The sequence below is a fragment of the Myotis nattereri genome (genome assembly GCF_964212035.1).
Source record: "Myotis nattereri genome assembly, chromosome: X".
NCBI classification, from domain to species: Eukaryota; Metazoa; Chordata; class Mammalia; order Chiroptera; family Vespertilionidae; genus Myotis; species Myotis nattereri.
In genome coordinates, this window is record NC_138078.1 from 113512302 (window position 1) to 113534606 (window position 22305).

A 22305-nucleotide genomic window follows, 5' to 3' on the forward strand; every position below is an offset into this window, starting at 1 on the left:
CCTGTGTGGGCCCTGAGTGGCGGGGGGCTTGGCTGCACGAATAAGCCGCCTAAACCATGCCCCCAGCTGCCCTGTGTGTGGCCCTGGGCTGTGGGGGCACTTGGTGGTGTGAACAAGCCACCTAAACTACGCCCCCAGCCGGGACCCCTGTGTGAGGCCCAGGGTGGGCGGGGCCTCTGCAGCTGCAGTGTTCGGACCCAGGCCCCCAGCCTGCCCTGGGCTCCGCTCAAGGAGGGGCTGAGGGCCTGGGGTTTACTGAACTTTACTGGAGCTGCTCCCCAAACGCCAGCCCCTGCCCCAGAACCATGCTGCCTGCAGCAAGGCTCCTGGCAGCTTCCTGACAGGTGGGCAGCAGGAGAGCTGAGTAGAGCGGGGCTGCAGGGAGCCAGGGAAGGGCTGGGCCGCGGGAGCCAAGCTCCCGGGAGTCTGGGGAGAGAGCCTGAAGGTAGAGGAACCTTTGGCAAAGCGGCTGTCAGGAGCCGCGGCCATGGGGTCTGCAGGCGCGCGGACAGGCCTCCTCCTGATGGGAGATTCTGGGCAAGCGCCATGGCTTCGGCGAAGCGGCTGGCCAGGAGGCCGGCGGCCCAAGCGGCCAGAGTGGCGCCAAGGTGGGGTGCACTGGAGAGGGCTCAGGCCTGGGCAGGGTGCTGGCGGGCGGGGATCTGCCTCGCCTGCAGAGAGTGAGGTTCTGTATTGGCTCCAAGACCGGGAAACAAGAGGCGATGACTGCAGGTGTGGAAGGACGCCCGGGCGAGGGGCGCAGACTCGCAGCCCTGAAGCAGGGGTGGAGGGGCGGCGCCACCTCAGTGGAGGAGCGCCCCACTGCTGGGTACCCCACTGCGGCGGTTTGGTGAAGCTCCTGGCGCTGACCGGGCCTCGCCGCGGCCTGCACACTTGAGAGGCCAGGACTCCTGCTCCCACCTTGGCCCAAAAACAAGTCTGCGCCCGCCCTGCCCCCAGTTCTCACCCACCCCATGGGGATGCACACCTGCACAGTGAGTGCAAGCCTACCACCTGCTCCCCAGAAGGGGGGGGCAGTAAAGAATGGGGCGGGGCGGGGGAGAGGAAAGAAAGTGGAGCATCCATGATGAAGAGGAGCTGGACAATGAGGCTTGGCAGCCTCACGGGGAGGTTTGTTCTGTTTGCCCTGCGGCTGTCCCTTAGGAAAGGCGGAGAGCCGGCTGTGAGGGCTCCTGCGCGAGGAGTCCAGTTCCATAGCCAACTGGAATTGGCCTCAGCTTCCTGCTCTGTAAAATGTGTTAAGCGTGTCCCAGTGCCTTCACTGAGCTTTTCGGGCCAATTGAGATACTATATAAAGAAAATGAGGGAAGAAGTGAGAAAGAAAAGGGCAAGCAACACAAAAGAAAGATTGAAAGGAACCTGTAAACCTATTGTCACTTAAATAGGGAATAGCGTCAACAGTGTTGTAATGATGGTATGAAGCCAGGTGGGTACTGGAAATATCAGGGAACACTTTGTAAAGTATATGATGGCCTAACCACTATTCTGTAACTAATAAACCTGAAACTAATACAAAATAATATTGAATGTAAAGAAATGAAAATAGGAGTGAAATTTTTCTAAATTTCAAAGTTTAAATAAAGGCTGTAAAGGAAGGAAGGGGGAGAATAAAAATAGTGTTTTTCATTTTACCACTTTATTGTCTTTTCAGTATATGAAAAAGACAGTTGTCTTTATATGGTGCATTTATGCTTTTCTAAGTCATTATCTCATTTGATGTTCAGGGCAATTGAAAGACAAGATAATTATTCCCTCCACTATTCAAAGAAAGGAAATCTTGGTGCCTGGCCCCAATGATTCAATCGTCAATCCCTTATTGTAAAGCAGGGTTAGTGAAATTTTCTGTGAAGGGTCATATCTATACTAATAAAAGCCTTGGGGGTGATCTGGCTAGCAGGGGAGGGCAGTTGGGGATGATCAGGCCGGCAGGGGAGTAGTTAGGCGTCAATCAGGCCGGCAGGGGAGCTGTTAGGGGGCGATCAGGCTGGCAGGCTGAAGCAGTTAGGGGCAATCAGGCAGGCATGCAGGTGAGTGGTTAGGAGACAGCGGTCCAGGATTGTGAAAGGGATGTCCAACTGCCGGTTTAGGCCTGATCCCAGCAGTTGGACATCCTGGGATCAGGCCTAAACCAGCAGTCGACATCCTCCAAAGGGTCCGAGATTGGAGAGGGTGCAGGCTGGGCTGAGGGACACCCTCCTCCCTGCACGAATTTCATGCACCAGGCCACTAGTATAATAATAATCTCCTACCTCTCTCATAAGACCATTTCAAGGCAATATTCACTATGTAAAGCTTTTCTGAATAATTGAATAATTCAAAGCACTATTTAAAGGTGATATAGTATTCTCATTTAGTTTTAAAATGTTTCTAAAAGCTGGTATGTTTTCCTACTGACTAAAGTACAAACCTGAGTTCGAAATGAGTATGCCAGTAGGTCTGAAATTGTGATTAATTGAATAGAGATTTGCCTGGAGTTAACCTTTCATTTAAACATACATATCAAATACTTACTTAGTCATAGGTACTGTACTAGGCTGTGAGGATATAAAAATGAATAAACCACAGACCCTGACCCCTGGGCTGTCTATAGTTCCTACCTTGTAGATCCCAAGAAGACAAAGGCAGTTCATCTTCATGTAACTAAGGAAAATATTCTACCCAGTTTGAGTAAATCAAAGACTTTACAAGTAGAAACTGGTCTCTCTTTCAAACTCTCAAAAATAATTTAAATCTTTCTCTGCTTCCTTAAATCATTAGTTATAGACTCCAAGAAATATGTTTCCCAACGAATAGGCTTATTGACGCTCTTCTGTTTATTAAGAAAAAAAAAATTTAAAGGCTCTTTTTTACAAACCAAAGTGCAATAACCATGGTGGGGAGGGGCAGCTTCATGATTACGTTTATCTTCTCTTAGAAAAATGTATAGGAGTAATCATTTGATCTTCTTTCTGGTCCCAAAGGAATCACCATATGTAATGTATAAGAAGAACCATGAGCAACTGGAAGGAAATGAGCGATATGAAGGCTATTGTGTAGACTTAGCTTATGAAATAGCCAAACATGTAAGGATCAAGTACAAATTGTCCATTGTCGCCGACGGGAAATATGGTGCAAGGGATCCGGAGACTAAAATATGGAATGGCATGGTTGGAGAACTTGTCTATGGGGTAAGTTCTTTTCAAGTCTATTTTCATTTACTTCTATGCTTTCTAGTTAACAAAGATAGAGGATTTAATTCTCAAGTGCAATGTTTATCCAATTATATAGTTTTCATATGGTCTGTAAAAAAATGGTTTTCTACAGTTGAATTCTGTAAAAGGAGCTTATCAATAGTATCCTTTGGGCAACAGGATTATATTACTAAAAGGAAAGTAGAATTGGGAAAATCTATCTGGCAACATTAAGTACAGTCTTCCCTCTATTGAAAATCTGTTTCTTCTGTGTTCCCTGTCTCAGGCAACAGAATCACTACCCACATAGTTGCCTAAGCAACATGATCTCTTTTCTCATTGTTCCTCTCATATCTATTCAATTGCTGTATCCTATAAATTCTACTCTTAATGTCTCTCAAATCTAGACACACTCTTCATTCCCATCATCATCAACTTAGTTAAGATTCTTACCATTTGTCATTCATTTAACTGGTTTCCCTGCTTCTGCTCTTATCCTGGCAAATCAGCTCTCCACATTATTATAATTTCCCACTTTAAAAATCAGGATAACATTCAAATTCCTTAGCATAGCAAATAAGGCACTTTATAATCTGGCACCTGCCTACCTCTTTAGTTTCATCTTGTACTCTTTACCATTCACACTCAATGTTCCAGCTACAGTGAAGTATTTATTGTTCCCTGAAGGTGCCCAGCTCTCACTTAAAACATTCCTGGAAGCATCTTTGTCTTTTAGCCAGCTAACATCATCTACCAGTCCTCCAGAACTCAGAGCTATCAACTCTTTAAGGAAGTTTCCCTAAACCCATTTTCCTACCTGCAGTCTGGTTAGGTGCTCCTGCTTTTTTCTTCCTTAGAGTATTTTTTGAACTTGTATTATAATTATCTATTTACAAGTTCAGCTGCCCCAACTAGATGAGCCTGGCAAATAATGTAAGTTCAACAAATACTTGTTGAATAAATTAATGAATGAACAGAATGGTTCTGCCAAGGACTTGCCCATGGGCCAAGTACAAAAGAATTATACTGATAATTAGGGCTTTTAAAAAGGGTACAGCAGTGTCTTTAGAGCTCCTCTGTGGCTTTGCTTGAAAAGATTTTGGCCTCCGATTAGGAATATCAGATCTTGGGCTGCCTAGTGTAGCATATGGAGAAAAGTAGAACTGGCCATAACAGCCCACTGGATGAACCAGTTACTGAAGAACTAACCCAAGTGCAGGTGGTGGCAGCAAAGGTTTAATTTAACAAGAAAGGATTGTTTGCAATGACCAGTCTCTGTCTAGATAATCGGTTAGGGGAACACAGAGGAGTCTAGTGGGTGAATATACTGAGAAATAGCTTTCAAGAAGGAAATGTTGCCTGGCTGGTGTGGCTCAGTGGTTGAGCATCGACCTATGAACCAGGAGGTCACGGTTCGATTCCCGGTCAGGGCACATACCTGGGTTATGGGCTCAATCTCTAGTGTGGAGCATGTAAGAGGCAGCCAATCAATGACTGTCATCATTTATGTTTCCATCTTTCTCTACCTCTTCCTCTCTGTAATCAATCTATACTAATAATAGAGGAATATGCAAATTGTCCAGGACACTGTCACAGTAACAACCAAACAGCAGGTTGTGTGGTGCAACAAGGCCGGCAAGGGGGGTTAGTGAGGGATGACCAAACAACTGAACAGCAGGCTGTGTGGGGCGACCAGGACTGCAGGGGGGGGCAGTTGGGGGCAACCAAGCTGGTGGGGGGGAGTTGGGGGCGACCAGGCTGGCAGGGGGTCAGTTATGGGCAATCAGGCCAGCAGAGGGGGGCAGTTGGGGGCAACTTGGCTGGTAGGGGGCAGCAAGGGGCAACCAGACCAGCAGGGGGGCAGTAAGGGGTGACCAGGCTGGCGGGGGTGACAGTTGGGGGTGACCAGGCTGGCGGGGGGGGGCATTAAGGGGCAACCAAGCTGGCAAGGGGGCAGTAAGGGGTGATCAGGCCGGCAGGCAGAAGCAGTTAGGGGTGATCAGGCTGGCAGGGAGGGGCAGTTAGGGGCAATCAGGCAGGCAGGCAGGTGAGCAGTTAGGAGCCAGTAGTCCTGGATTGTGAGAGGGATGTCTGACTGCCCCTGAGGGGTCCTGGATTGGAGAAGGTGCAGGCTGGGCTGAGGGGACCCTACCCCTGTGCACGAATTTCATGCACTGGCCTTTAGTAAAAATATATTTTTTAAAAGAAGAAGCAAACATCCAGGTTACCTATTGGACTAAAAGTTCAGTATAAGGACTCTAATGCTTGAATATGGAAATCAGCAAGAATATGATGTAGCTATTCAATCATAAGATAGAACTTAGTCATTAATAAGTTTTTGGAACAGGTCCTCTGGAACAAGAACAAAGGCAGAAGCTAATTTCTAAAAATAAGGGCACAGAAAGGGAATTAAGGCTTAAAATGAGACTGGACCTCAAGTATAAAAATTAGGGCACTATCCTCCAGTCAGGCAAGCAGCAAAGCAGTTTGAACCTTAGCCCCCAGCTATGGAGCTGGAGCCAATTATCTTCTGTCTTGGGTAAAGCTTAGTCCTGGGAACTGGGGCAGGGCTGAGTTGTAGATGAGATTCAAGTGAACCCAGTTATAGAAAAGAGAATAACTTCTAATGCCAGAGAGAGGGAGTTGAACAAGGGACATAATACCTATCATACTTTCCAAGGACCCTGAGAAGCTCTGAATTGTCTTGACATTAAGAACAAGCTTTAAGCTCTTATTTTACAAGTTGGTGATCAAGTCTTCACTTCCCTGTCCCTCTTTTTCCAAATACTCAGGGTCCAAAAGGTCCTGTATTGCTCACAGGTCTTCAGTGCTCTTACTTTTTGCTCTAATGAATAAATGCCTGGAATGCAGTAATGCCCAGCCAGTATTCATTAAATTGAGTTCATGGTACTCATCTTGTAGTGACCCAATGATTTGAACCCAGGTCTCTGATTAAGAAGTTGTTCTTCAACCATTGCCCTATACTGCCAAAGTGTTGTTTCAGACCCATCCTATCCTAAAAGATAGTTGAGATTTATTGCAAAAGCCCTTGGTGCCTTAGCCATTCTGAGAAGTGTTTGGCCACAGAAGCATGGCAAGGAATTTAGTGTCAGTTTCTACTGGGCCAGAGTAGAACTGACATGAACTCTCCCAGCCCATCATGACTCAATAGCCAGAGCTCTCTAGTTTCTCAAAAGAAAACCTGCCACATTCTGTAAATAGCTCAGTGCCCTCCTGGCATTGCAGGACATTAGACACAGTGATGTAGATCAAGGCAGATTTCCTGACACTGTTCAGACAAAGACCAGCTTTCTCACTGGATTTTGATCTCTCTTCTGGCATGTCCTCTGTACTGAACCCACTTAATCTCCACATTGTTTTCCTATTTCCAATTTGTGTATGTGTGACTGAGGGAGCTTGAGAATTAGAGAGTTCCTTATTTGTTTAGTAATCCATCTCTCTACTACTGAATAGGTTAAAATTCCCCTGGAGAAATCTTCCCATTTTTTCCTTCCAATTCTTTCTACTGAAGAAAAAGCAATATAGCTAAGGAAGGTGCTTATAGAAATGGTCTCTTCTCTCCCATGACCTAGAACAAGTTTCTGATGCTTTCTGGGATTATAACACAAGGTTATTCCAGGGAATGACAGCAATCCATTTGAGTAGAGTGCCAAATTTTACTTTCCTCTAAAACCTGTGGCTATAAAAAATGGATGTTTTTGTCATGTTTGGAGTGAAAGCTCTCTGTTAGGGAAGATGATGATCTCATAAGCTAAATGTGTCTTCATCTTCATTTAGAAATTTTAATCATTCAGCATGAGGGAGTATTCAACTTCTCTGTCATTGGGAGAAATGGAGAAAAGTTAAAATACAGGAATTTGTTTCTGGCAGGCCTGTCTCCTTTTGTGGCTTGCAAGCTACTTAAGAAAAATAAAGGCAGAAAATCCCCAGTAACTTCCCTAAGTGCTTAATAAGCAAAAGGACAAAGAACATAGAACTATTTCTTGAAATGAACATGAAAACTTTACAAATAGGCACTGCTTTATCTTAGGGTATTTTCTCTTATACTTTAAGTATGTAAAACAGATCAGATTTTTTTTTAAATAAAGAAAGATGGAAGAAAAAAGCATTGCAAGAGATTTCTGCCATAAGTCTCAAGAAAGAGTCAAAATGAATTGTTTAATAAAGAAGAAATAATCCAATCAGCCTCTTTACCAATGATTTCTAAATTGTCCTTTTTTCCTTTAAAGAAAATCAAGTCAAGATTGATATTGGGGCACCTTGTATCACTAAGAAGTCTATTTTTGAAACAAATGTCAGTAGGACACAATGTACCCCATTGTGTAAGCTCTTCAGAACATTATGGACTTGAAACTGTCCACCTGCTTTTAGCAGTTTTGATTTCAAACTGTATGTCTATAACATTGCCACATGGTAATTGTCTCCAACTCAAATGACTTACAGAACCACAAGATTTTATGGCTCCCAAATAGCATGTGTTTTAAAAGTGGGTTTGAAAATATTTTGTTGCTGACATTGTTCTTAGGCATCCTTTAGCCTACCTTTTCATTCACTTTACAGATAAATATGAGGACTAGCTAGGACTGGACATTAGAACTTCCTGTTGAGTAAACCAGGAAACTATGGCCTGATGTGGGAGAGGAATGACAGGAAAAGTGTCAGGGATCGTGATAAGAAAAAAAAAAAAAGCACACACCTTGGCAGAACCTGGACTACATAATTCTGGTTTCATGACTCCTAGTTCAGTTTACTAAGCTTGTGAAACTACGGAAAGATTGGTGTTATATCAGCTATAACATCTCCACCTGCCTTCAAGGGGTTTGCAATCTAGTTGGATTATAAGATTTTTCCATCCAAGATTTAATGCTACTTATCTGTGGCCTCCAAGACAATATACATCTTTAGTTATCACTGAAATATTTGAAAACCCAATGAAGACAGCTGCGAGTTTTCTGCCCTTTGAGAACAGATATCATCTAACACAAAAAGAGAGTTTGAAAAAGGGCTGGAAGAAAATTGAGGTCTAATTTACAAAAGGACACCTCCCAGTGGGCAACTGCCATGTTCCTTATGTTTCTAGAACTTAGAACTAAGGATAAAGGCAGAGGGTAGGGGGGCAGTTAGTTGCCTTGATAAAAGACACACATACTACTGCCCAGATTGATACCTCTGGCTTGAAATATAGCAGAGCGCTTGGGAATGAAAATGGGATTGGGAACAGTTGATTCCAGGTCACATCCCTTGGGCATCCTCAGACTCTTTCACACTCCCAGGACAAATGGCAATTTTATAGGTATTATTCACACTGACATTTCTCTACCTAGAAGAAATTATCTCTTAAGTTGTCACTATCCTAAGATAGATTCATTTTCCATTAAGAAAGACAGAAAGTCGATCTGTCCTTCCAGCTAAAAGACAGAGAAGCAAAGGTGCAGTAACAGATGCCAAATCTTCTCCTTTATTCTTCAGGTGATTACACTAGGCTTTGGCAGAAGGGCTGATGGTTTGATAAAAGTGCCCCTTTCTTTCAAATGATGCATATGAACTCCAGGAAGGAGCATTAATGTCACATGGAAGTCTGCCACTCTGAGCGGAGAGTGGGGAAATATTTCCAACCAAATTTAATATCACAAGGCCTTTACTCTGATCCAGGGACACTCCCTAACCAATAGATCCAGACTGGGACATCTGTTCTGAATAAAGAAATGAGGAGATCCCATTGTGACACTGCTTGTTATTGCACAGATTTAAATAGGCCACATTCCTTTCTTCAGATCTTAACAATTGCTGACAGTAAAATCCCATACAGTACAGCCAATAAAGCAATTTACATCCTGTCCCCAACATGCAGCAATTATATTTCTATTGTCTAGCTTGCTTCTGCACCACTTCTTTTCCAACATGCTTAAAATTTCCAAAGGAAATATCTGCCAAAGGCCACTAGAACCTCCAGGTTGATATAGGGATAAGACAGATCATATCTACTTCTTCTCTCGGGTAACATAATATCTTCTTATGCATTACACCCCAGTATATTATCCACCTCCTTTCTCCCATCCTCTTTGCTTTCAGAAAGTGCTTTAAAATGGTGGCTGACAAGCTCCTGCTCACGTGTAGTCTCCAGGTGGGTTCCAACAGTTGTATCAGATAATCAGGTGAAACTACTTTTAAGCTATAAAATAAGCCTTCTGGCTCAAAAAAAAAGTTAATGACAATAAAACTGCCATTTCTGTCTCAAACCTGTCAGACTCTTAAGTGCATCATCCCTACACGTATGAGTTTGTTGGGTTTCAAGTTTTATGAAGTTTACAGCTTTGGCAACCCACCTATGAAAAGGATTATAAACTCCCTCAAGCTAAATCCCCTCCAATAATGCAGTTTCTTCTGTTTTGCCACTGGGACCTGGAAAAATCAAACCTAATTTGGCATGTTTACTGAGCCCACACAGCCACTCTTAAGCCGCTTGATTAAAATCCTTTAAGTAGTCAAGATGTAAGCTAAAGCATTAGCAAACTCTTACCTTGAGCTTTTTTCATTTGCTGGGTTTTGTCCACCACCTGGAATACCCGCATACCTCCTACTTACCCACCTACATTTCTGAAAATTGCCTGCCTACTGATAGCACAGGCAAAGCCTTGAGGACAAAAGACAACTGGACTGGTTCCGTATACCACAAGAAAAGCACTTCACTACTGAGTCAGAAGTTCACCTACTTCCTAGCCCCGAGGATAATTACGCTCTCTCCCAGCCATAACTGACTTTCTTAAGGATCAGAGACCAGGAAAGGAATTTGGGGAATTGCTTTTTTCATCAAAGTTGGCCTCCTAAACTTTAACTTGCCTTGGCAGTGACATTCCCCCTCATCTGCATGCTATGGCAGTCCCAGGAGAGTTAAATTGGTATTTTCTGACACTAGTTAGTTATCTGCTCTCGCCATTTCCTTAATAATTATGTGGATTTTTCCACAGGTATTATGCCAAGCAGATCCTGAGCTCTGAAATAATCAACTATCAGAACTTCCTTTTCATATGAAGGAGGAAATAATGGTGGCAGAGGGCAAGGGCTTCTCCAACGCTACCTATGAGCTGATATGACAGTTCTGCTACTTTTGTCTCACTAAAGCATACACGAGGTGGAAGGGGTTGCCAAGTCCCCTACAGAGCTGGATGTCCTTGAGGCTTGATCAGTAACTTCTTCCCCTTCTATTGGTTTAGCCTTCTTCCACCTGCTTTTTGTTTTTCCTTTGTTTGTTTTTTGTCTGTAATTGTATTTTTATTTTTCAATTACAGTTGACATAAAATATTAGTTTCAAGTGTACAATGTAGTGATTAGACATTTATATAACTTGTGAATTGATCACCCAATAAATTTAGTACCCAACCAACATGTAATGGGTCGTTATAAGGTTCAGCATGGAAGTTTGAAATTTGGAGCCAGGTCCACATCAGTTAGGCTTAATTGAGCACAGATTTAATGCTGTTTTTAATTGAGGGAGTGCCATCCAAAAAAGAAACTCCACCATCTTTGAAAAAGCTCCTTAGAAAGAAACAATTCAGAAAATGTAGAAAAGTTAGGCTGAGGGAAAAAAGGCAAGTGCTTGAGGGAAGCAGGTTTTTCCTATTGTCTTATGTCAAAAGTGCTTCAAACTAGGAATGGCTTCTTCGGTAATCTGTTCTTCTGTTACATGTTCCTGGGAACCAGATGAGAAGTCTCACTTTGTCTATCTGGCCACCTCTTGTTAGCATTTAACTGTGCTTATCATCTGGTGGGTGTTTCAGTTACTGAGTTAGTTGTGTGTTTTTTCTCTTAAAAGGTATCAAGATTCTCAAACTCCTTTCTTTACCTGTTTAAAAAAGAGCCTAATTCCCCTAAATTCAGTCCAAGGTGATTTTATCACACAAATGTCCCTTATTTCTTCCTTTCAAAACAAATAAATGGCAATTTCTCTTAGAACTATCAATTATTTAGACTTGAAAGATCAAAACTAGTTAAATTAAGTAACTAAATTCAAATGAGATCAAATGGGAAATGAAACCAGCAGGGTATTTTCATATTCTAAGCAGGAGGCAGAAATATGTTGGCAAAGACAGAAGGTGGCTTTCTCTGTGTATTATCTTGGCATGACAAGGCTCTTTCTAGCTGATTCAGACTACCTTTTCCAAAAAAACCCACTAGTTTTCTGACCAATTTCATTCTTCTTAGTAGCTTTTGTTTCTATAACAAGGTCTGGCCCCGGCAAAGGGTAAAATAGATAAAAATTGTCTTTGGCTCCCCTCCAGTTAGAAATGTATACCTAGTGATTCAGGAAATAAGCTGCAATGAGAGGAGAGTTGAAGCCATAGATAATAACACTGAGAGAAGTAAGTGAAGGACAAAACCTTAAAGGGGTCTTGCTTATTCCACAAATCTTCATCAATTATCTCCTAAGCCAGACCCTGTGATAGAATCTGGGGGTGCAATGGTACACCTCCTTTAAGAGAGCAGAACTAAGAAGAAAAAAACAGAGAAGGAACATTCAGAGAGGTAGGAGGAGAACCCACTGCCTTCAGGATCAAAGAGCCACTGGAAGAGTGAATACAGACATACCATTTTTTATTGTGCTTCGTTTTATTGCACTTCACAGATGTTGCATTTTTTTACAAATTGAAGGCAAGACCCTCTACCAGCAAAAATATTAGGACTCCCTTTATTGTGGTACTTACTTTAGTAGAGTGGTCTGGGACTGAACCCATGATATCTCCAAAGTATGCCTATATAGTGCAAAAGGCCAGTGGTGTCACATGAGCTGTTGATGTCTGAAGGAAGGTCTTTGAATTTGGTAACCAAGTATATGGTTCAAGAAGCAATTTCATTAAATTGGAGGGAATGAAAATTTGATCACAGGTGTATAAGGGCAAAGTGGTTTTAAAATCAAGAGATAGTAAAGGTATATTTTTCAAGATTGGTGATGATGGGGAGAGATGTATGATTAAGAGGGTATCAGGATCAAAAGAGGTGGGAGGAATGGTTTTTGTTTCATTTTTGTTTATCAGTAAACAGAATCACCTGAGTACAATTAAGTGAACAGATCAATAGATGGTTTTGAAATTACAGCAAGCATTAGAATCACAAAAGGGCCAGCTAAGCCCCACCCCCAGAATTTTAAATTCCAAACATTTGGAGTGGTGCCTAAGAAATGGCATTTCTAACAAATTCCCAGGTGAGTCTGATGCTACTAGTGCAGGGAACCAAACATTTAGAACCATTGGAATAGATCAAAAAGGAAAAATAAGTAAAAGAGAATAAATGGAGCTGAGCTTTAAGACAAGACAAAATATGGTATGTAAGGAATAAACAGACTAAATCTTAGGAAAAAGTACATTTTCTATCAGATGGGAATGATATAAGGGATGGATGAAGATACAGCAATATGTTGAGAAAGAGAAGAAGGACATTGAGGTGATAAAGCTCATATCGGATGGTTTCCATCTTCTCAGTAAAGAAAGAGGAGAAAGAGGCAAGATCATGCAGGGAGGGTAGGACTCTAAGGATTAGGGACTGGGGAAAGTTTAGAATAAGCATTATTTACAGATTTAGAAGAGAATCAACTTTAGGGTGATAGATGATGGCATTGATTTTAGAAATGGTGAGTTTGAGATGGTAGTGAGCCATCAATGTAGATTTGCTCAGAAGGCTGTTGGCTTAAATAAATGCTTACTTTCTGCAACTTCCACTATAGGATATACTCCATGAGGGTAAGGATTTTTGTCTGTTTTGTGTGCCTTATCCCTAGCACCAAGAATAGAGTGCTTGGCACAGAATAGACACTCAAACATGCATTGGAATGAACCTGAGAGAGGTTGGTTATTGTACATGAAAGTAGTATATAGTAGAAACCTTCAGGTATCTATGCAGTTAGAACATTATGGTGGTTAAGAGAGTGAATTCTGGAATCTGAAGACCATGGATCTAATCCCAGTCTCATAGTGCCTCAGTTTCTTCCCTTCAAACATGGGGAATGATTGTGTATAGACTGCAAGGTTGCTGTGAGAATTAAATTTTATATATATAAATTTTATATATATATAAATATATATAAATTTATATATAAATTTTATATATATATACACACATATATATATAAATTTTATATATAATTTATATACACACACATATATATAAATTTTATATATAATTTATATATAAATATAATTTATATATATACATATATATGTGTATATATGTGTGTGTATATATATATATATAGTACCTAACACAGTGCCTCACACAGATTAAGCACTGAATAAATGTTAGTTGGCTCTTTATTATCTACATTACTCATGAAATTATTTAAGGAGTGTTTATTAACCAGGTTGAGTCAACATACGTAATTCAAGGTAGTAAAACATCATTTCTTGGAAAACAAACTATTTCAGACTTCATCATTCTCCCCCTACCTCCCCACTGGTAGGGATATTGAGGCATAACTCTATTTAATATAGAATAGATGATCATCAAAATTGGTGTTTTTACTTCATATCTGATATACCATCCAAAAGCCTTTCCTTGATCAGAAGCACTTTTCTAGGTATGCATTTTAAGGCCTGCCTCCAGACTAAAATCTACTACTATTGTGTGCACTGCTGGTGAGAATGCAGACTGGTGCAGCCAATGTGGAGAACAGTATGGAGTTTCCTCAAAAAACTAAAAATGGAACTCCCATTTGACCCAGTGATCCCACTTCTAGGAATATATCCCAAGAAACTAAAAACGCCAATTAGAAAGGATATATGCACCCCTATGCTCATAGCAGCACAATTCACCATAGCTAAGATTTGGAAACAGCCTAAGTGCCCATCAGTAGATGAATGGATTAAAAAAACTGTGGTACATCTACACAATGGAATACTACACTGTGGTAAAAAAGGAGTTCTTACCATTTGCAGCAGCATGGATGGAACTGGAAAGCATTATGTTAAGTGAAATAAGCCAGTCAGAGAAAGATAAATATCACATGATCTCACTCATTTATGGAATATAATGAACAACATAAACTGATGAATAAAAACAGATCCAGAGACAGAGAAGCATCCATCAGACCGTCAAACCTCAGAGGGAAGGCAGGGGAGGGTGGGGGTAAGGGGGAGAGATCAATCAAAGGACTTATATGCAAGCATATAGGCCTAACCAATGGACACAGATAACAGGGGGGGTGAGGGCATGAGTGGGGGGGATGGGGGGTAATGTGGGAATAAGGACACATATGTAATAACTTAATAAATAAATAAATAAATAATAAATAAATAATTAAATTAAATTAAAATTTAAAAAAAGAAAGAATTGTGGATGACAAAAGAAGTACAGAAAGTCCTAGTACCTATTTTCATGCGATCAATATAAAAGCATTGCGTGCCTTTACCTGAGGTAATTATGTAGTGTACTACTAAAACATTTTATTGATGTAATACATGTGAGTGCTACACTGATATTTATCATTATAAATAATGGCTTACTATACTAGTATAGAGTAATATGTGTTCTAATAAGTATTTTACCCTTGTTATTACCCACACAGGATTATTTCATGTTTGCATATATCATATTTAATAATAAACAACTTATATTTTAGTCATTTATGGTTTCTTTACTTAGGATCTGTTGCAATGATAGATACAGAAATAGAAAATTGAGTCACTGCTTTCAAAGAACCTATCTATAATAATCTATAATAAGAAAAGCATAATATGCTAATTAGACTGGACAGCCGAACTACTTTCTGGAAGTCATTCCAGACATCCTTCCGGACGACCTTCCGGATGAAGCTGTGGCAGCAGGGGCCAAGGCAGAGGTGGTTAGGAGCAATCAGGCAGTTAGGAGCAATCAGGCAAGCAGGCCAGTGATTAGGGGCAATCAGGTAGGCAGGCAGGGGGGTTAGGGACGATCAGGCAGGCAGATAGGCAAGCGGTTAAGAGCCAGTGGTCCGGGATCGCGAGAGGGATGTCCGACTGCCAATTTAGGCCTGATTCCGGCAGTCGGGCACCCCCTGAGGGGTCCTGGATTATGAGAGGATGCAGGCCAGGCTGAGAATTTCATGCACCAGGCCTCTAGTGTTTTAGTAAACATACTCTTCAAAAATAATTCAAGGATAATAGCAAACACTCAAGTACCATAGTCCTGAGTATTGTAGTCCTATGTCACACCTCATGGTGGCAGTGGGGGGGCACATATAACAAATATGGACTATTATACTCATCCCACAAGAATTTCCAGTCAAATAAGCCAGTCAGAGAAAGATAAGTATCACATGATCTCACTTTTATGTGGAATCTAATGAACAAAATAAACGAACAAAATAGATCTAGAGACATTGAAGCACACAACAGACTGATGTATTTTAGAGGGAAAGGAATGGTGGGAAAAGATTAACCGAAGAACTTATATGCATAACCTATGGACAGACAATGGTGCAGTGAAGGCCTCGGAAGGGGGTGGGAGCAGGTTGGAGAGGGTTTATGGGGGGAGGGGACAACTGTAATACTTTTAACAATAAAGGTAAGTTTAAAAAATAAAAGGAATTTCCAGTCAAGTGATGGAAATAAAACATAAGAGCATGGAAATTAAAATAAGAAAACAAGTGTTAAACAGTGATATGTCACAAGGGAATATAAGATGAGTTGCAAAGTAGCGACAACAACAAAAATAGGAAAAAAATTGAGTCAGTTACCCTAAGCCAATATGCCTCAGGACAAAAGGCCAGCCAGTGTCATTTTCTTAACTTACCATCAAGATAAAAGTATTTTAGAACCCACTGAATGCTACTACTTTTCTAACCTAAGCACTTACCAATCAATTGCTTATATACACTAATAAAAGACAAACATGCAAATTGACTGTACATTCCCTACACCTTAAGCCACGCCCACCAGCCAATCAGAGCAACTATATGCAAATTAACCCAACCAAGATGGTGGTCGGCAGCCATGGAGCTGGAGCAAGCAGGAGGCTTGGTTGCCCCAGTGATGGAGGAAGCCAAGCTTCCCGCCTGCCGCGGCCAGCTCTGAGCTCTACTCAAGGCAACAAAGTTTCAATTATAGAAGGTAAATAAATCCCAGAATTTAAAAAAAAATTAAAAAAGAGAGGCTGGGAGCTTCCATAGCCGGGGGGCTTGGCCAGCCTGAAAACAGCCCTCAGCCCCTCACCCAGACTGGCCAGGCACCCCAGTGGGGACCCCCCCACCCTAAAGGGTGTGTGGTCAGCCTGAAAACAGCCATCATCCCCTCACCCAAGCTGGCCAGGCCCCCCAGTGGGGACCCCCACCCTGCAGTGGGTGTGACCAGCCTGCAAACACCCATAAGCCCCTCACCCAGGCTGGCCAGGCACCCCAGCGGGACCTCCACTCTGATCCGGGACACCCTTCAGGGCAAACCAGCCAGCCCCCACCCATGCATCAGGCCTCTAGCCTATATAATAAAAGGGTAATATGCAAATTGACCCTAACAGCAGAACAACTGAGAATGACTGGTCACTATGGCATACACCGACCAACAGGGGGCAGGTGCTCAATGCAGGAGCTATCCCCTGGTGGTCAGTGCACTCCCAAAGGGGGAGCTCTGCTCAGCCACAAGCCAGGATGATGGCTGCCAGCACAGTGGTGGTGGCGGGAGCCTCTCCCGCCTCCTCAGCAGCACTAAGGGTGTCCGGCTGCAGCTTAGGTCTGCTCCCTGCTGGTAAGTGGACATCCCCCGAGGGCTGCCAGGCTGCCAGAGGGATGTCTGACTGCCAGCTTGGAACCGATCCCCCAGGGAGCGGGCCTAAGCCAGCAGGTGGACATCCTCCGAGGGGTCCCAGACCACAAGAGGGCATAGGCCGGGCTGAGGGACCCCCCCCCCCGAGTGCACAAATTTATGTGCACTGGGCCTCTAGTAGTAATATAAGACTTTATATTTACAGCAAACAGGTATATTAAAGTGGCAAATGACTGATGAAAATACTGTCTCTAAACTTTTTAAAATTTTTTTTTTCTAGAGGGCTGATATAGCTGTTGCTCCACTCACTATAACGCTGGTCCGTGAAGAAGTCATCGATTTCTCAAAGCCATTTATGAGCCTGGGCATCTCCATCATGATAAAGAAGCCTCAGAAATCAAAACCAGGAGTATTCTCATTTCTGGATCCCTTGGCTTATGAAATCTGGATGTGCATTGTCTTCGCTTACATTGGTGTCAGTGTAGTTCTTTTCCTAGTCAGCAGATTCAGCCCTTATGAATGGCACTTGGAAGACAACAATGAAGAACCTCGTGACCCACAAAGCCCTCCTGATCCTCCAAATGAATTTGGGATATTCAACAGTCTTTGGTTTTCCTTGGGTGCCTTTATGCAGCAAGGATGTGATATTTCTCCAAGGTTAGTTTCCATGTCATACCTAATACCTCTTTGTATTTTATGGCCATGATCCATTCATGTACATCTCAAGTCCAGATTTCTTTCATTGAACATTCCATCCAATGACAAATTATCATCAAGCCCTTTTGTTTGCTTGTGTCCATGAAGTGAGTGTGTTATTGGTGTTGCTTTGAATGTTTTTCGTGCATTTCTATGGTATAGTATATTCATATACATTATAGCAAACATTTGAACTCTGGATAAAAGCAACATTGCCAACTCATTAATTTTATTCAGATAAAGCTAATACTAAATCTTTGTTATAGCAAACAGAAATAGTTTCCTCATTGAATTAAAACATTTTCCCATTTATAGAGATTAGATCTAGCAAAAATTTGAAAGAAGATAGAACTCTTCTTTAAAACCCTCTTACCTTCCACTTTCAATGTCCTTAATTTTTACATTTTGTTCTCACCCTGCTTAGAACTATCCATTTTAGTGTCTTACCCAAGTTTTTCTTTATAACAAAAACTATTAAAAAAAAATTTTAAAAAGAGGAAATCTGTGTGACCTTGGATTGGACAAAGAGTTTATAGAACACAAAAAACACAATGCATTTAAAAAATTGATAAACTAGACTTCATCAAAATTCAGAATTTTACATTTCAAAAGACATTATTAAGAAAATAAAAAGACAAGCCAAGACTGGGAGAAAATATTAGCAAACTGTACATCTCATAAAGGACATATCCTGAATATATGAAGATATCTTGCTATTCAATAAAAAGAGAAACAATCCAATTTTTAAAGTGGACAAAACATGTGAGTAGACATTTTTCCCAAAGAAGATACACAAATGGTTAATAATCATATGCAAAGATGCTCAACATCATTAGTCATTAGGAAAATGCAAATTAAAATCACAATGAGGATCCTCTAGAATTGCCATAATCAAAAAGACAAGAGGTGGTGAAGATATAGACTGACTGTAGCTCTCATCCATTTATAGTGTGAAATGCAAAGTGCTACAGCCAAATTACAAAATGGTTCAGCATTTTCTTGTAGTTTACATAGATTTAAACTATGACACATCAATTCCACTCTTATTTACCTAACAGAAACGAAAACATGTATCTACATAAAAACCTATACACAGGTGTTCATAGAAGGTTTATTCATAATAGCCAAAAAGTGGAAACAACCCAAATACCCATCAAAAAATGAATGGATAATCAAAATGTGGCACATCCATACAATGGAATATTATTCAGCAATTTAAAAAAACAGACTACTGACACATACTACAATGTGGATCAACTTTGAAAACATTATGCTAAGTGAAAGAGGCCAGAGACAAAACACCATGTATTATATGAGTCCCATTTGTTGAATTCCATTTACATTGTAGTATTCCATTTGTCCACAACAGACAACTCTATAGAGGCATAAAGTACATTAGTGGTTTCCAGGGGAGTTGGAGGGAGCAGAGAGAGGCTAATCAGGACCAGGATTAGGGTGAGGCAAGACTGAATAGAAAAAATTCAGGGGTCAGATTCAGTTTTTATTTAAAATGTTGGCTTTTGGTTTGTTATAGTTGTTTTGCATTAAGTTTGGGCTTTTTAAATATTGCATTAAAATGCTATTTATCTTGATTAGTGAGATTTTTGCACCCTCTTAAATTTTGTGCATGGGACTAATGCCCCACTTGCCTCACCCTAATCCCAGCCTTGTCAGGATTAATTACAAATGGGTCTAAGGGAACTTTGGGGAATATATGTTCCAAAACAATTGTGGTGATGGTTACACAACTCTAAATTTACTAGAATTACTATTTGTACATTTACAATGGTGAATTTTATGGTATGCAAATGTTATCTCAGTAAAACTACCGAAAATATTGTGAATATCCTGGACTCACCCACTTAGTTTAACTCACCTAAACAAAAATGGTAGTTAATTCATAATGATAAAATATCAGAAACAAATAGAACATCTTTATAATCAGAAGAAAATGCTTTGCTTTAAAATAAAATGTTGCAGCTTTGGTAAAATTGAACATGTATTCAAATACTTATCAGAATCAATTACACAAACATATAGGAATTTTCATTTAGAATATAAGGACTCAGAAAGTCACCTACCAGGTTTTAATTTTTTTATTAAATTTATTGGGGTGACATTTGTTAATAAGATTATATAGTTTTCAAGTATAGATTTCTATACTACATGATCTGGATAGGTTTTTAAAGTATACTTCATTTTGAGATTATTCACTTTGATCACAAAACATTTCAAATGAAGTTTTGCAGTATAACTCACCTGGTAACCATCTTCAACAGCTTTTCAGCATAACATGTGAGGTAAGCATCATTTGTAGTCATACCTTTTTGCCACCCTTAATCTGTTTGGTCAGATTCTCCAAATTATTTCACTCTGTTTCGTTTGTGCTTAGAATGTGTGTCATTCTGTGCTGTCACCTGGGAGTACATTTGTTTTGCTAGTTGGTTTTCCTATTTTTTTTAAACATTCACCTCAAGAAACCAAGGTTTCTGAATGATCCTGTAATTGAATGATCTTTAACATGGCTGGTAATCTGTGTTGAGACAATGCTAAGGTCATTAAGGCTGGAGATTTTGTCGGTTTCTGTAAGTGAATTTTCAAAACTAAATTTGTGATATCCCCACTGGAGTGCTGCATACTACTATGCATACTTAAACAGGTCTCTTAAAAAGTCATTTGTTTTTAGAAGTATTTATGTATATCACTTTGTTAAGTGATGGTTTAAAGACAATGGCCTGAAAATGACAAACTCAACAATTTTTTTTTACAGCAGAATTTAAGCTGTGGCTCTTGTGAGGCACTGAAATATGTCAAATTCATTTTTTTTTCAAGGTACAGATTTTGTTATACTGTACTGGATACTGTCATACAGAGCAATGGTTTTCAAATTTCTTAACCATAGCCCTCGGTACAAAATTTTTCATCATGACTCAGTACACATATGTGTATATAACAAAAGTGTCACCAGACATTACCCTTACAGTGTACCATGCAGTTTAATGTTTTCTATTCTTTTTTAATGCTGATAGAAACTCAATTGGGCACACAGCCTATGGAATAACACTGGTCTAGAGTAAGAAGTATTATCCTTATTGTTCTTTTGAATGATAAATTATTATCTTTCTGAGCTCCATACTTTCTACCATATGGGTGATCCCTCCTTCAATACTGCCTTTTGTGTCCTTTGAAAGAAATTATATCTTTAAGTTTCTTGATAAAATGTTATACTTCTTATCATGTTTATTATATACCAGTAAGGAGGAAACATATTTCCCCTTGTCTTGAGAGCTCTATTGGTTATATATTTGTGCTCAATTATATAACAGCAAACCCCACTGAAATGTGCTTCTTTATTAGCACTTTTAGAAATTCCTTATAATAACATAGTTGCGCTCTAAGATTCATTGTTGCCTTAATTGCAAACACCAGTATTATACTTTATTTCTGTTTAATGGCCACACTTGGGATGCAAATTCTCCAGTGAGTCCAGAATATGCGCATGCATTTTACTTTTACTTTTCTAAAAACTGAAGTAATTCAAGGAACTATAAGATACAGTTTTAAAGTAAAATGATCAAATATCATGACATGAAAATATGCCAGAGATAAATGAACCCAACTGCTTCCATTTTCTGAAGGCACAGGGACAACAATCTTCACTGAGCTCTACCCCCTGCACTTTACCTGTGTTATCATGTGGATTTTAATCCTCAAAACACTGCCACAGGGTAGGCATTATACTTATTTTTAAATTGAAGGAGGTGATGCTCAGGTTAACTTGCCAGGCACACAGCTAACAAACGGCAAAGCCAGTATTCAAACCTAACTCCAACTCCAAAACCCTTCCATGTCATGTCATGGTGCATTTCTTATATCAGAGACAAAGGAGCCATACCCAGAGAGATAATGTAATGAACCCAATGTCATAGAGATTTTAAGAGCCAGCAGTGTAATTCCTTCCACAATCATATACTACCTCCCATTACTGACCTCAAGGTGCATCTCTTGTTCCATTCTTTTCTTCATGTTCATGCACCAGAGCTGTTTTCCAGTCCCCTAAACTCTGATGAAACTCTGCCTTTGCCCTCGTTGTTAAAGAAATAAGGCAATGAGTATTTAAAATGCTGAGCATGTATTCATTCAAAGTAAAAGACTAGGAAATCAGCAATAAGACATCATGAGGAAAACTGAGCATCATTCTATTTTCATCAAACAAAGCTATTGACAGTAACCTAGAAGCTTAGTTTAGTCAGTATTAGGCTTGATATTTTCAACTACCTCATAGGGTGAACAATTCAGCTGGAGTCTGAATCACCTTTAGAAAGGGTAATCAATGTAATAAGCTGAGGTTATATACACACATGAACTAATTTACTGGGGGGAGTCTGTATAGTTAATAATACACTTCATTATTAACTAAGAAAGTCTAGTTTCTTATTATTACAGATAACAAGAGCATTGTATATTATTTTGCAATGTTTTTATGTCTGAGGATATTCCACTCAACCTCTTTCCCTGAGTGGGTGGAGGAGTAGAGAGATAGATAGTGGGTATATCCAGATTGAGAGCATAATAGTTAAATATGTGGGTGCTGGAATTAGTCTCACTAGATTCACAATCTGCTTAGCAGTTGTGTAACCTGAGGCAGGTTACTAAACTTTGCTAAACCTCAG

The 22305-nt window shown here is 40.4% G+C and overlaps 1 protein-coding gene across 3 annotated transcripts in view; it reads left to right on the forward strand.

Moving 5' to 3' along the window:
• The window catches only part of GRIA3 (glutamate ionotropic receptor AMPA type subunit 3), a 341900-nt gene that overhangs the window by 248275 nt on the left and 71320 nt on the right, over nucleotides 1-22305 (forward strand). For all 3 annotated transcript variants that reach the window (XR_013997329.1, XM_081115181.1, XM_081115180.1), the window contains exons 10-11: nucleotides 2982-3188; nucleotides 17217-17593. Coding sequence is in view for 2 of the 3 variants with exons in the window: in XM_081115181.1 (XP_080971307.1) it covers nucleotides 2982-3188; nucleotides 17217-17593 (584 nt within the window). In the remaining variant the exon portion in view is untranslated. The remainder of the gene's footprint in view (nucleotides 1-2981; nucleotides 3189-17216; nucleotides 17594-22305) is intronic.